Below are 14,334 nucleotides of genomic sequence, written 5' to 3'. Positions count from 1 at the left end.
CCCATCCCCTCACAGATCCTCACGGCTCTTTCCTTGCACCTCCTCTCCCCTCCACCAGAACAGCCTCTTTTCTCTGTCCCCTCACATCCCCACCCCATCGCATCCCCACCACCTCGTGCCACATCCCCTCACTGACCCTTACTGTAAAAAACTTTTTCCTTACATCCAGCTTAAATCGTGCCTTTTCAGTGGGAAACCTTTCCTGTCACAGAAGACCCCGCTACACTGCACCCTGCTCCCTCCAGAAGCCACTCAGAGACGAGCACTCTCAAAACACTTCCACGAGCCAAATTCCCACCATTGCCCCCAATAACCGAATGGCATTTTGTCCAGAGGCACAGGGGAAACCACAGGCCCTGAGCTGCTCGAGCAGAATCACCAGCAAACGAATTTGCAATCAAAGGTCAGAGCGGTTCCGACCTTCCAGTTCAGTTACTGCTGCTGAAAGGTAACCCAAAGTCAGCCCATGGTCCCAGAGAAGCAAGAGAGGAGGGTTTGGGAAGCAGTGTGATGAGGACACACAGCAGCACCTGGGAGGTGAGAACAAGAGAAGAACAGCAGTGTTTCCAGCTGGCATTTAATAGCAATCAGAATAATTTGAGAAGGTAAAATGAGGCACGGGAATTTGAAGACGGCTCTCCTAAGCGAGCTCCCACCAAGCACCACAGAGGAGCACCTTTCATCCCAGAGCAGTACTGTTATGGCAGCAGCCAAAGCCGGTCCTGCTGCTCTGCACACTGTGTTGGGCCAGGGGGAGAAGCAGAGCAGTGCGTGGGCAGGAGGAGCATCAGTGACTGCCACAGCACGGCGCCATGGGTCACTTGAAGGAGAACCCGTGTTTCAGCGGGTCCTCCTCTTCCACAGTGAAGGTGGCCGTGCCGGTGTAAAAGGCTTCTCCTGAGACTTCCACCACAACGGCGTTGTAGTCCCCGAACCTGGCTTCCTGCACAGGGGTTAGGATCAGGACAGAGCTGACGGGTGGTTCTTCACCCCCCAGCTGCAATAAGCAATGCATGAGGCTTGTGGGAAAGCAAGAACACTTTCCCAGCACTCTGCAACAGAGTGAAGCTCCAGCATGGGCCACTTGCCTTCACCGCCTTCCCCGTGAATAAGGACCCCGTGCTGCTGCTCCGAAAGGTTCTGCTCTGGTTCAGCTGGATGAGTCCCTTATGATACTGCAGGGCAATGCGAGCCGTCACGCCAGAGCCTGTTGGACTTCGGTCCACCTACAATCAAAGAGAACATGAGCCAGCATGCAGTCTGGTTTTAAACACTGATGAATAATGCTCCCCTGCTACACTGCTCCCCATGAATACTGCCCTCCGTGCTATATCCCCTGAATATTGCTTCACTGGAACAGGTTGCCCAAGGAGGCTGTGGATGCCCCATCCCTGGAGGCATTTATGGCCAGGCTGGATGTGGCTCTGGGCAGCCTGGGCTGCTGGTTGGCGACCCTGCACATAGCAGGGGGTTGGAACTGGATGAGCACTGTGGTCCTTTTCAACCCAGGCCATTCTATGATTCTACGATATGATTCCCCTGAATTCTCCCTGAGTGGGGAAAGTGCCCCTAGCCCAGGGATTTGGACAGCATCAGGATACATCACAAATGGAAAGATAAAGCAGAATCGTGGAATCATTTTGGTTGGATAAGACCTGTAAGATCTAGCCCAGCAAGAAAATAAGCAGGTTTGAGATACGAAGGGAAAAAGGTGGTCTGACTCCTGTGTGGAGCCAGGCTTTGGACTCAGTGTTCCTTATGGGTCCCCTCCAACTCAGGACGTTGTGTGATTCCAGCATTCCAGCCCGTTCTGTACCTGTTCGTCTGCAAACACACAGATGTTGGTGGTGGGCTCCTCGCTGAAGGCATCCTTCCCATCTGTCAGGATGGTGCCATAGATGAAAGCCAGGTCTTCGCTCTCAGGGTGATGCAGCTTGAACTGGGAGAGCACACAGAGGGTTCAGGACAGGGGCAGCGCGTGGGCCATCAGCAGCAGCCGCAGTACGTTCAGCCTGGGGGTCTGAGCGCTGTGGGTGATAATAGAGGGCCGCAGTCCCCGTTACCCCAAAGGGAAGGCACGGGGCCATACCTGCTCCTTCACTGCCTCCGTCACGGCGCTGGCTGCGCTAACGAGCTCTCTGGTCTTTGAGGAGCACACGTCAAGGCCCAGCTGCTCAGCGCTGAGAAAGGCATAGAAAGTGCCACCGTAGCCGATGTCAACCACCACCCTGCCATGACCCGGGATGTCGATGGCCACGTCTGAGTGGGGAATGAGAGGGCGGTGAGGAGGGAACACAGTACTGAGCTGACAGAAGCCACGAGCTCCACGAGCGCTCCCATACCCAACACGGCACCCAACGCTTTACGCCACATCCCTCTCCTGAGGGATACGGGAATGAGGGAGAGCTTTGCCCAGCACCCCGGCACGTCCCCCCCAGCCCCCACACAACGCGGTACCACCGGCTCGGGCCCCACCGGTGGCAGCGGCGAAGGCAGGCACGCTGTGGAAGCGGACGGGGTTACCGCTGCGGCACCCGTCCCAGGGCACGAAGGCGGTGACGGGGCCGCAGGGGCAGCGCAGGCGCACGGCCGTCTCGGGGCGCTGCGGGGCTGCCACCAGCCCGTAGTCGAGGGCGAAGCGGCCGAGGGCCAGCACGGCATGGCCGCACATGGCGCTGTAGCCGGAGCCGTGCAGGAAGAGCACCGCCAGGTCGGCACCGTCGGCGGCCGCCCCGCCGCGCACCACCACGGCCCCATACATGCCGCCGTGGCCCCGCGGCTCGAGCATCAGTGCCCGCCGCACGTGGTCCCGCGTGGCCGCCATGTGCCGCCGCAGCGCCAGCAGTGACAGCCCGGTTGCCGCCGCTTCTTCCATCGCCTCCAACCGCGGGACGACGCGCAGCGGTTCGCCGCCCGTGTGCATCTCCACGGTGTGCAGCGCCGGCTCCGCCAGCGAGCGGGGCGGCAGCCGCCGGCTGTCGCCATCACCGCGACCACCCGCCGCCGCCGCCGCCGCCGCCGCCGCCATCTCCCGCGACGTGGAGAGGCGGGGACAGCGCGGGACGCGCCCCCTGCAGACCACGCCCACCGGGAGGCGCTCCCCGCCCCCTGCATGTAGCCGCGCCCGTGGGCGCTAAGCTCCGCCCCCCGGTGAGTCCCCCCCGCCCACCAGGCGGAGCACCCCGCCCAATGGGGTGAGGCCTGTCCTCGCGCCGGAAGGGGAAGTGACGTAAGCGGAAGTGGGTCGCCGCCGCGGGGGGCTGTGTTGCTTGGATACCGCGATGATCCGCTCCGGTAGGCCGCGGGGGTCGGGGGTTGCGTACGGCGGTGGGGTTGGGCCGGAGCGCCGCGGTAACGGGGCTGTTCTCTCCCCGCAGCTGTTGACATCCAGCCCGCCTGCCTGGGGCTGTACTGCGGCAGGGTCGTCCTGGCTGTCAACGGCTCCGTGGAGGTCTACGGGGACTGCGGGGTAAGTTCTGCGGGGCGGGTGGCCCCGCTCTGGCCCTGCTCGCATCGGCGGCGCGGCTGTCATCCCGTGTTTTATGCGTCCAAAATTGAGGGATGGGGAGAGCACAGCGAGTGCAAGCTGAGAGATTGCTGAGGTTGCTGTCGTAACTCTTTAAAAATGCGATAAACTTTCCGTCATGTTAATACTTACAGCTTTATGTTTGTTTCCTTATATACAGTCTAAATCTCTCTTCTGGTTTAAAACCATTTCCTCTTGTCTAAGCACAACAGGTACTGTTGAAGAATCTGTCCCCTTCTTTCTTACAGCCTCCCTTTAGATACTGAAGGGCCACTATTGGGTCTCCCTGGAGCCTTCTCTTCTCCAGGCTGCACAGCCCAAATGGTTTGTGAAGGGCTCCCTAGTGGAACACAGCGGCTCTATCAGTCAATCACGTGCTTTTTGTAGGTGTGTCCCAGAGGTCAACGAACCGATGACAACAAAATCTGCCGGGAGTGCGTGGGATCCCCGGACCGCTATGACTGGCTGTACCTCGGCTTCATGGCCATGCTGCCCCTCGTTCTGCACTGGTTCTTTATTGAGTGGTACTCGGGCAAAAAGAGGTCGGTGTACCCCTCCTTCAGTTACGTTACTTAAAAGGAAAATCTTGTAACCATGAGCATAATGGACTGAGCAGTCCTGCAGAGCACCTGTTGGTTGAGCCAATACAGCAGCGCAGGGCAGTTAGATGGGGTTTTCATTTCTGAGAGAGACCTGGGGCCTTCTTGCCCATCTCAGCTCTCAGATGCACTGTTAGCACTCCTGCTTTCTTTGAAATGGCAGCAATGTGAGCATTGTTAGTCCTCACCCGATGGGGTTTTTGTGCTTGTGCTGTATTTACTTGTGAGCACGGAGAACTTTCTTTACATACTAAGTCATCCAAGATATGGAAAATAAATTTTCACATTCAGCTTAAAATACTTAATATTTTTTATTTATTTATTCATACAGCTTTGTCCTATCCTTGGTCACAGTGAATCACAACTGTAGAAGGTTTTGTCCTCTTTGGACTTATGCTTTACGGTCGGCATTTGGATTTACTTTAGTGGTCACGCAGCAGTAGTAAATGTCTTTCTCTTCTGCAGTTCCAGTGCACTGTTGCAGCACATCACTGCCTTGTTTGAGTGCAGCATTGCAGCAATTGTTACTCTGCTAGTGAGTGACCCCGCTGGCTCTCTGCACATCCGTTCCTGCAAGGTGAAGAAGCTTTCAGACTGGTATACAATGCTCTACAACCCAAGTCCTGATTACATCACTACAGTGCACTGCACTCATGAAGCAGTCTATCCCCTGTGAGTGTAAATGCTTCTGTACTCAGAGCTGTCACTTCCTTTTGTACATGTTTGTTTCTGTCAGTGCCTCCTCCCAAAGCTGTAGAACATGTTCCTGTATACCTAGCTTGGACCCATGAGTATCAAATCCCCTCAAGTCTTCTCATGTACTGAGCTGTTTTTTGTGTCAACCACATAACACCTAATGACTCTTTCTGAATTGGTGAGGGTAGCGTCTCTGTTCCTTTGTTTTGCTCTTGCTGCATCCTCAGCATGCGGCAGGGAAACTTGACAGAGGCGTATTCCAGAAAGCAGTTTGTGATCAGCTTCCCTCTTGCCACTAAAGAATTACAGAATCACAGAATTTTAGGGGTTGGAAAGGACCTCCAGAGATCACTGAGTCCAACCTCCCTGCAAAGCAGGACAGAATCACTAAGAAAGTGGCATATTCTAGGATATTTCTCTATGAAGCGTGTAAGACTTCCTTTTCTATTCCCATTTGCTGCATCTTGACCATTTCCTGTAGGAAAAGTCACTCCATTGTTCTGTCTCTGTAACCCCCTCCTGACAACTGTACATTACAGCTGACTTTAGCTAACGCCAAACCTACTGCTTCTCAGTCGAGGAGTTGTCTGCAGGACAAACAAGACTGCACATTTTAATGAATTTCTCTCTGATTTGCAGGTACACGATTGTGTTTATATATTACGCCTTCTGCCTTGTGCTAATGATGCTACTTCGACCTTTTCTGGTTAAGAAAATTGCCTGTGGCTTAGGAAAGTCTGACCGATTTAAAAGCATTTATGCAGCGCTTTACTTCTTCCCAGTCCTCACTGTGCTCCAGGCAGTTGGAGGAGGCCTGCTCTGTGAGTTCTCTCCTGTTAACACTAAGAAACCTACCTGTAAGCACACCAACAAACGATGCATGACAGAAAGGGGAGGAACACAATACTTTTTGCTTCATAAATGAGGATATTGCTTAAGGTTTTTGTAGTTTATGAGAAGTGTCGTGTGAACAGTTTCTTGTTAGTAGCCCAACACTGCTTTGCCTTCTGCCTGTGCTGCTAGAGCCTGTCCCTTTAGCAAAACAGGCATAGAGTGGGGTGCAAGAGGAAGTTAATTCAGAGTGAGGGCACATCTGATTTCAGAAGTGGATTTAAGTGTAAGTTAGTTTGTGGAGCTCAGCTACTCATTGGTTCAGCTCCAAGCATGCTTCTCACAAGGAAGGGACGGTGTAACAGAATCCCCACTTAGCCTGACTGCGTTTCTCTTTACCTTCCTTTACCAGTTAGTGATTTATGTGTGCAATAACTTCCCCTAGAAATGTCAGTGTCTGCTGCATTTGACAAAAGTTAAATTTGAAAACCTTTTGTGGAAGCACCAAATAGTTTTTTTTCCTGGCTGATCCCTATTGCTGTAGGTGGTGGATGTGATGGTAATAGGTAAGCTTAGAGTACTCTGTACCCTTGGTTATATGGAAGAATCTCTGCTGAAATTTATAATGTTGCATTTTTTTTCCTACTAACTGGTTACTGTTTGCCTTTAGATTATGCCTTTCCATACATCATACTGGTGTTGTCTCTGGTTACGTTGGCTGTGTACTTGTCTGCTTCTGAAGTGGAGGTAAGTAAATGTGTTTTCTATATTGAAACTCATCATAAAATACTTGAAGGATTAAAGACTGTCTCCTGGCTTTTCTCAGTAGTGTGTTATAAGCCTTTGGTCTTAGCTGGAGGAGGTTACTATGAGAGTTCCCTCTTGTGGTATACTGAGAAACAACTATGTGCTGGAAGGCCTTAAATGCAGAAGGCTTCATGCAGTGTCTCCGTGTGACCTGTGGTGTGTCTTAAATATCAGGTACATCATGCTAACAGAATATTGTATGTATTTTGCCAGTCTTTCAAGGATCTTCTTGTCAGGAAGAAAAGGCTTGTTGTCCTCCTCAGCCACTGGTTGCTTCATGCCTATGGAATCATCTCCATTCCCAAACTGGATAAGCTTGAGCAAGACCTCCCACTGCTTGCCTTGGTACCTGCACCTGCCATCTTCTACTTGATGACAGCAAAGTACACCGAGCCATCACGCATACTCTCAGAAGGTGGAAATGGACATTAAAAGGATTTTGTGCCAACAGTGCTGTCCTAATGACCTGGATTAAACAGGTTGAGTGCTTGTTATGCATTTGAAAGCTTCTGTTTTAAAAGAAGTTATCTGTGTACAGGGCTTACAGGTGAAACACTTCTGAATGAGACTATAGTATTAAAAACCTTAGCTTCTATGAAGAAGACAGTATCTAGTGTGGATGAAAGGAATTGTCTGTATTTATCATTGTGAATCTACATAAAAGCTTCAGCCATGTTCTCGTACAGTATTTTGCTTGTATTTGTTTATTTTCTAATATAATATCTTAGGTGGTGTTTGAATAAAACAAGACAGCCTTTGGGATAGAATTTCAATGAGGAGGGCTTGAATAAAACATAGAACTGGTTTTCTCATCCCATATGCTGGCTTCTGTCTTCCAAAAAATATCTTGATCATTTCCTCATTTATTCTTCACTGCATCTGATTCTAGGAGAAAGGAGAGGAAATGCATTGTAAGGTTCTGTAGTTTATGTTCTGTATTCTGCTACACAGAAAATGCCATTTGTAGACACATGAATACAGAGTTCTAAAAGTATGGGCTTTAAGACCATGTGTTAAAATATCATTTACAAATCTGACAGATCCATTGGTATATTTTTCTTTAAAATATCCAAATACAGGTTTGTGGCTGTATTTGCACATTTGCCACATCGATATACACTCTGTAGGAAAGTGAGCAGACAGGGCAGCAACAGGCAGGAGAAGCCTTTTGCAGTGGTGCAGTACTGAGAACTGTACGTGTTTATGTGCATTTATTTCCATGTATGGATTTCATGCATTACTTGCTCTGCATGTTCTGCCCAAGAAGTAGTACTGACATTGGCCTTTAGATGAAGCATGGAGCTCTTCTGCTGTACATTCACCATCTTTTCCTCCTCTGCCTGGCTTCCTCTTTGGGACATTCCCTTCCTCTGTTAATTCCCTCTTCCTGGCCTATAACCCAGACCCAACAATTTCAAAGCAGCCTCAATAGCACAGCCTTTATCAGCTCCACAACACAATTAGAAACTTCCTTCTGTAACAAGGCAGTAGTCACACAGTGACCAAACCTGTGACTCATTACAAACAAGGTCTCTGTGAACCAAGAAGGAAAGCAGATATCTATAGGCTTAGAGCTAAGAAGAGGAACCGAAGCAAGCAGTTTCACTCGTGTGCATCTAATAAGGCCCCAGTGTAATAACTGTTGTTATCACAAGCCTTTAAAAAGTGGAAATTAAAGATGATAATAGCATCCAGGCTACGATTAATTCTAATATCCAGGCCCAGTTGTTTAAAAAACACCAGCTTTACCACTAGGCCTAAATCTGGAACAGTTAAGTATATCTTACCTTCATCGTCCATCCTAGATTTCTTTTCAAACAGAGAATCCAGTCCTTCCAGACTACTTCGGAGCCTACTGTTAATGTCACCGATCTTTTCCTCTCGATGCTGGATTTTTCTTAGTAGGGCTGTCACTGCGTTCAGAATTTCCTGCTCGTTCTCCAGAAATTCCTGCAATGACATGGGGTAGAACTTCTTTCCCTCAAAATTACGCTGAGAAAGTTTTTTTCCATCTTGTTTTCCCACAGCTTGACCACCCACCCGACTAATAGCTCTGCAGGACATTTTCCATGGATGACCCAATCCTTGCATTAAAAACAGGAAAGGGTTTTTTTTCTACAAGATATTCCATCCAAAAGGAAAACTTTGTTACAGTTTGGTATAATTCCTGTTGAAAATGAAGGACAATCCCAACTGGAAAAACATCCCAAAGGCCAATGATCCAAATGAAGAACAGTAAGAATGTTAGCAGATAAAGAGATTGTGAGGCTTACAGGATGAGCAAAAGGATCAATATCAGGAAAAATAGATACATCATTGGAAAACACAGGTTTAATGCTGTGCCTCTCTATGAAATAAAAAATGGCAGTGCTGTATTTGCAATACGAAATGTTATTTTTCATCATAAATGAAATATGCACAGCCATATGATACAAAATGGAAGTTCACCTTCTGAGCAGAGCTGTCCTCTGACCATCTCTCCAGAAGAAAACCTACAACAGAGCCAACAGTTAAACTACGGTAGGTTGTTCTGTGAAGATGTGAGGACTGAAAGATATTCCTAAAAATACCACTTCTTGTTTGGAAGTTGTAATTAACATTACCACGAAGCACTGCCAGGTCATGCTGAATTCTCACTATTGCTGACTGGTGGCCTTCTGCTTCAGCATTCATTGCAAAGATATCTTCTTTCATCTGTGTGTTGAACTGTGAGAAAATATATATATATATGACTGAATACTCCCCACAGTTTGTAACTTTTCTAAATGACTTTGAAGCAGTTTCAATATTTCTAAAGATATCAGCAAGAAGAATCATAGAATGGTTTGGGTTGGAAGGGACCTTTAAGATCATCCAGTTCCAACCCCCTGCTGTAGGCAGGGACACCTCCCTCTAGACCAGGTTGCTCACAGTCCCATCCAGCCTGGCCTTGAATGCCTCCACAGAGGGGACATCCACAGCCTCACCAGGCAACCTGTTCCGTTGTCACACCACCCTCACAGTAAAGAATTTCTTCCTGATGCCTAGAAGAAGCTGTGTTTTGACCCGTAGAAAAGCAAAGGTTGATTGTAGTCCTCTGGATAAGCTTTCTTTCAACAGCATCCATTTCATTTTGCTAAACAAATTTTAACAGTTGCCAAAATCAACACAACACAATTACATCCATGGTACCGAGTAAAATGGGGTAAGGGCACTGAGAACAGCCACAACAGCACATCCAAACAGAGGATCTTCCTTCCTCTCTCCCTCAAAATAGGATCATAGGATTATAAAATGGCTTATGTTAGAAGGGACCTTAAAGATCATTGAGCTCCAGCTCCCTGCAGCCAAGTGAAGCCTTTGTGTCCATGAGGATAAGATGCCCATGAGGAGCTGCAGAGTAGCTAGTATCTAGTGTGTACAGTGCCAGCAGGCATACAGTTCCTCCTTGCAGCAGTGGAGCTCTCTGCTTGAAGGCACCAACAGTGCACAGAAGCTGTGTGCACACAGCTGCACAAATGTGGGTTCAGGTGTGGATGGCAGCTTGAAAGCAGCTGGCAATAAAACCACTTTTACCATCCTCTGTGGGGAAGGAGGCTCTACTATTCTGATAGCCCAGGGCCCGAAAAGCTATACAGAGCATGCCCAAAAGCACGTATTCCAAACAGCACAGGCATACTTGACGTGTCACTTCAGCCCTCTTCATGTGACAGGAAGGCCTTTTGCTGCAGTCCCTCACTAAACGCAGCAGGTATGTGTTAACGTGCCTTAGGGAGACACACAGCACTTGGATATTCCTCTTTGTTTCCCTCTAAAGAAAACACAGATTCACGCATTCCTTTAATAGACAAAGCCTGCCCTGTGGTGTGGTGTTTGTGTTTCAGCGTTTCCATGGCTAGCTCCCTCAGAAACGAGAAATGAACAGGTCACTTCTGATTGAGAATGAGCACTATTAATCTTCCACATACTCACTACTTTGAATCTGCAGTTCTCGGTGTTCACAATGTCAAGTTTTCTGTTGATCTCATAGATGTCTCTTTCCAGCAACTTCATACTCTCAGTTTGATGCTTCAGCTGCCTGACTGCAGCATCACGCTTGATGCGCAATTGCTTCCGTAGCTCCAGCTGTAAACAACAAACTCTTCACTGCTAGCTGACCTTTATGCAGGAGTTTTGTACTCAAAGTGAAAAGAGATTTTTACAACATGCCACCTTCTGTTCAATAATTTTTAAGTAACATCTGAGACTGGTATCTAATCTATACCCTCTTACCAGGAAGGATGAAGAAATACAGAAAGGGATGCTTATGGTCCACAAGGAAGGAACCTGCTCAGACACAAAGTGCCCTTCCCACTGCAGGGCCACCCAATGACAGAGGTGTCACATTATTGTCACTGGATATTCCAGCGTACACAACTGTTTTGTTGTGCTTTGTGTATTGTAATGTGGTTGGAGAAACAGATCTCCCTTCTCTAAACAGAGATGGTTTCTGTGTTGATGTGGAAGAGTCACCAGAGAGATTTTAGCACTTACAGGACACTGCCCTAGCAGTAGCAAGCATCTGAATAAGAGCAGGTTCACAATGGCCTTAGCTCACCAGCCTCTTTTTGGCCTGCCCATGTGCCTAGGCAATACAAGAATCATGCTTAAAGGCAACTCAGTATGAGCTGGGCTATAAGCTGAGCGATCTGAGGCGCCCATCAGACAGAAACACAGCAACAGAGATGATGGCACACCCTGAGCCCCAGCTCGTTTTTTCCAACCCCACCCTCACAGTGCCTGTGAGAAAGCAGAGCTGGTGATGGAAACGTTACACAAGTAGTACGATTAAGTTTTAAACTTTTACAATTTCCTCCTTGAGCATCCCAGTAGTCTTGATTGATTTCTGAATGGCTCTTCGGATTTGTAACTCTTCATCTTTCTTTTCTGCAAAGCAGAGAAAGGGTTTTTAAGGCAGCGTAATGATTGAATTTTAAAGTAAAGCTGCTGTAAAGAAAACTAGGTTCTATCAGTAAGTGAGCTGTTTAACTGGTCTGGCATTTAAAAATACTCCATATTTATGCTATAGCTATGTCTATGGATTCCAGTTGTTGCAAAGAGCTCAGTTTAAACTTGTTTCAAAGTTCATCTGAGCTACAGGCAGACAAAGGGCTATGGCATACTGTTGCCAGAAATAGCAAGAGAAAGTCCTGCTGTGCTGAGGAGGTACTTCACACTTACTTAAAAATGATTTCCTCAATTCTTCATATTCTGTATGCTTCTCTTCTCTTTCCTTCTGGGTTTCTTCCAAAGTCAGCCTGCTCACCTTTAGCTCATGTTCTATTTTAAGAAGTTTTTCACTTGCAATTTTGATGTCATCCTTTAATGAAAAGAAATATTAATTGATAATCTATCTAAGCAGCATTTAATGCATAAATAATTCAACATAACCAGAGGGAGTGGGGGGAAAGAAGAGGAAATAGTACTGGAAGTGATCTCAAGAGTTCATCTTAGTCCATCTCTCTCTGCTTTCCAGCAGAATCAATTAGACCTGAGTACCCATGACAGATGTTTGATTTATCCTTATGTCTGTAGTGGTAGAGATACCACAGACAACTGATCTCAGACAACTGATTCCAGGGTTTCACAGTTTGTGCTGTCAGTGTTTTCTTAGGTCCTAACTTTTTCTTAAGCTAAATCTACTCTGTTGCCTGTTATTTGTCTCAACAAATGAACAAGGAAAGAAGTTTGACACCTACCTATCCTTTTTTATTTATTTGTCAGTTACCATCTTTCTTACATTTACCTATTTTTCACTAGAAAAGCTGCACATGTCTTCAACCTTTTTTTTTCCCTGATCTTTTCTGTTGCACTCCTCATGGATCTCCAAGTAACCTACATGGTCCTTCAAACGAGGATCACTACCCTGCACAGCGCTCCACCCCTGTCTTGCCAAACCAAGTGGAGCAGAAAACTTACATCATGTGCCCTGCTAGCCTTTGTGCCTCCTTATACAGACCAGTTTGATATTTGCCTTTTTCATCACTACATTTCTGTGTTGACTTATGTTTAACTTGCCAGTATTAGTCCTGTTTCTCACTGCTAGACCTAAAGACCTTCCCCATGATGGACTTGCAACAGATTTGTACCTAAACCCACAAATAAGCCTTTTTTTCCCCCTAAATTATTTTTCCAACTTGTTAAAAACATTCTGAATTCCAGTTGTGCACTGTAGAGGGTGCTCCCACTCTTACCATGCCTGTCTTCTGCAGATGTGATTAGCACTCACACTGTTCTACCACCCGTCATTAAATAAAACACACATTAATTTCAGCCTGAGAGCAGGCCTCCCTCAAACCACCTGGGAGCACTGTTCTATTTGGTCAGCAATGGGTTAAGTATGAATTATATGTTGTAGGTTGTTACAAAGGACAAATGTATATGTGGACTAAAATTATTAATCAGTAATAGAAGAATTTCTATTCTTCTATCCAGCATAGCATAAAATTCCATCAAAAGCTACTTAATGCACATGCCATCTCCATCCAAAGAAGTTTTTGACTTGTCATTTATCATGGAGATAATAAAGAAGGGTTGTTCTATATTTGACTTGGTTCTATATTTGACTGTTCTTACACTGCTTTTCCAAGCAGCACTATTGATCTGATCACTGCAGCAGACAGGCTCCTGGGAGGATCAGCTTTGTGTCTTACCCAATGGGGCTGTTTTGGGAACTGAACCTTCAATACACAACCTCTCCACCAGAAAAATGAGGAAGATCCTCAAGGCCTTCTCCAAATATACCTTTCTAAGGTCATAAATAGAGACACTTCCTACATTCCTAGCATCTGATTTATCCCATTTCCAATCAGACTGTTGACCAAGAGCTAGAGAGCTTCCCTGGGGACAGAGAATATGCTGTATACCAAAGACTGGTGAAGTGCTTGAAATTTCCCAAAGCTCTGCATGGTTCATACTCAGTCTTTCTCTGTCCTACTTCCTTTGGGAAAGAAAACTCAGTGTTTTAACAAAAACTGACACTGAGATGCCTTGAGTTATATATTGCAGACCACTCATCACTCCAATAGATTTGCAACAACCATAATTCAGAGGAGAATTTGAATAATGTCTAAAATCAAGCTGTCATATTTTCACAAATGCTGGCTTGCTTATCCAAAAACAGTGGAACAAATTGTATGTTAAGAAGTTACATACTGGGTAGCTCACAGTACAATTAAAATGGACATATCTTTTGACTATATTTGTGCTGTATTCTTACTTTAAAATGGAAGGCATCTCTCCTGAGAAAAACCTTCCCTCCATGGCATTTTATTGACAGAGATGCCCACATGTACATTAATACATAATTGGGTGTACTGCTTACAGTGTCTCAATAATCCGAGCGTGTATTCTTAAGAGTTTTTGAGCACTGAAGAAACAAACAAAAGTCCCAGTATATAAGTGGGAAAAAGACAGAGAGAGAGAGAAATGTCTTGAAATAATTACTGAGCCCAGCTCCAACATGATGCAGCAAACACTGCCAGTTCTGTATGGGATGAGATCAATTCATCCACGAGAAATTGACCCAGGGTTAATTAAAAACAACAACAAAACAAAACATCCAAACAAGCACAAAGCTTACCTCCAGATATTTCATTTTATTAGTAAAATCTTCATTATAACTCCTGTAATCATTTCTTCTCTTAATTGCTTCTTCAGTCAGCACTTTGACTTGCCTTTCAGACTGAAGAAGTTCTTTTTCAAGCTTTTTAGTCTCATAATGGAAAACAAAACAAAGGACAGGGATTTCTGAATTATACACTGTCTACTTGAACCACTAGGAAATAAGCAATCAGAACAAAAGGAGAGTAATCTGCATTGAAAATACATCTGCTGAGGTAAAGAATTGTTTTTAAA

The 14,334-nt window shown here is 46.4% G+C and overlaps 3 protein-coding genes across 5 annotated transcripts in view; 1 reads left to right on the top strand and 2 right to left on the bottom strand.

The window, feature by feature from the left end:
• Positions 1-561: 561 nt before the first annotated feature.
• L3HYPDH (trans-L-3-hydroxyproline dehydratase) lies at positions 562-3,038 on the bottom strand. The gene is made up of 5 exons (XM_421428.8): positions 2,476-3,038; positions 2,090-2,259; positions 1,817-1,939; positions 1,089-1,226; positions 562-943 (listed from the first exon to the last, which is right to left on the bottom strand). Exons 1-5 carry the CDS (start codon positions 3,026-3,028, stop codon positions 818-820), a joined length of 1,110 nt encoding a protein of 369 aa, XP_421428.5. The 5' UTR covers positions 3,029-3,038; the 3' UTR covers positions 562-817.
• A 208-nt stretch (positions 3,039-3,246) lies between these two features.
• Positions 3,247-7,276, top strand: JKAMP (JNK1/MAPK8-associated membrane protein). Its single transcript, NM_001277554.2, has 7 exons — positions 3,247-3,294; positions 3,378-3,469; positions 3,914-4,068; positions 4,591-4,797; positions 5,461-5,642; positions 6,323-6,399; positions 6,673-7,276. Exons 1-7 carry the CDS (start codon positions 3,282-3,284, stop codon positions 6,889-6,891), a joined length of 945 nt encoding a protein of 314 aa, NP_001264483.1. The 5' UTR covers positions 3,247-3,281; the 3' UTR covers positions 6,892-7,276.
• The window catches only part of CCDC175 (coiled-coil domain containing 175), a 28,797-nt gene continuing 21,597 nt past the window's right edge, over positions 7,135-14,334 (bottom strand). For all 3 annotated transcript variants that reach the window (XM_025151156.3, XM_040701636.2, XM_040701637.2), the window contains exons 13-20: positions 14,060-14,191; positions 11,659-11,797; positions 11,285-11,364; positions 10,411-10,563; positions 9,063-9,165; positions 8,908-8,951; positions 8,247-8,409; positions 7,135-7,344 (exon numbers count right to left, since the gene is read on the bottom strand). In XM_025151156.3, the coding sequence (XP_025006924.2) occupies positions 7,319-7,344; positions 8,247-8,409; positions 8,908-8,951; positions 9,063-9,165; positions 10,411-10,563; positions 11,285-11,364; positions 11,659-11,797; positions 14,060-14,191 (840 nt within the window). In that variant the 3' untranslated portion in view covers positions 7,135-7,318. The remainder of the gene's footprint in view (positions 7,345-8,246; positions 8,410-8,907; positions 8,952-9,062; positions 9,166-10,410; positions 10,564-11,284; positions 11,365-11,658; positions 11,798-14,059; positions 14,192-14,334) is intronic.

The sequence above is a fragment of the Gallus gallus genome, chromosome 5 (genome assembly GCF_016699485.2).
Source record: "Gallus gallus isolate bGalGal1 chromosome 5, bGalGal1.mat.broiler.GRCg7b, whole genome shotgun sequence".
Lineage (NCBI taxonomy): Eukaryota > Metazoa > Chordata > Aves > Galliformes > Phasianidae > Gallus > Gallus gallus.
This window is presented reverse-complemented; position numbering and strand designations above follow the sequence as displayed.

Coding starts and splice junctions, on each gene's coding strand:
- L3HYPDH (XM_421428.8), bottom strand. CDS start 3,028: ATGGCGGCGGCGGCGGCGGCGGCGGCGGCGGGTGGTCGCGGTGATGGC. Junction 1,940..2,089: donor CGGAGGCAGTGAAGGAGCAG/GTATGGCCCCGT, acceptor GTGCTCTCCCAG/TTCAAGCTGCATCACCCTGA. Junction 944..1,088: donor TCACGGGGAAGGCGGTGAAG/GCAAGTGGCCCA, acceptor ACCCCTGTGCAG/GAAGCCAGGTTCGGGGACTA.
- JKAMP (NM_001277554.2), top strand. Junction 3,470..3,913: donor AGGTCTACGGGGACTGCGGG/GTAAGTTCTGCG, acceptor TGCTTTTTGTAG/GTGTGTCCCAGAGGTCAACG. Junction 4,798..5,460: donor CATGAAGCAGTCTATCCCCT/GTGAGTGTAAAT, acceptor TCTGATTTGCAG/GTACACGATTGTGTTTATAT.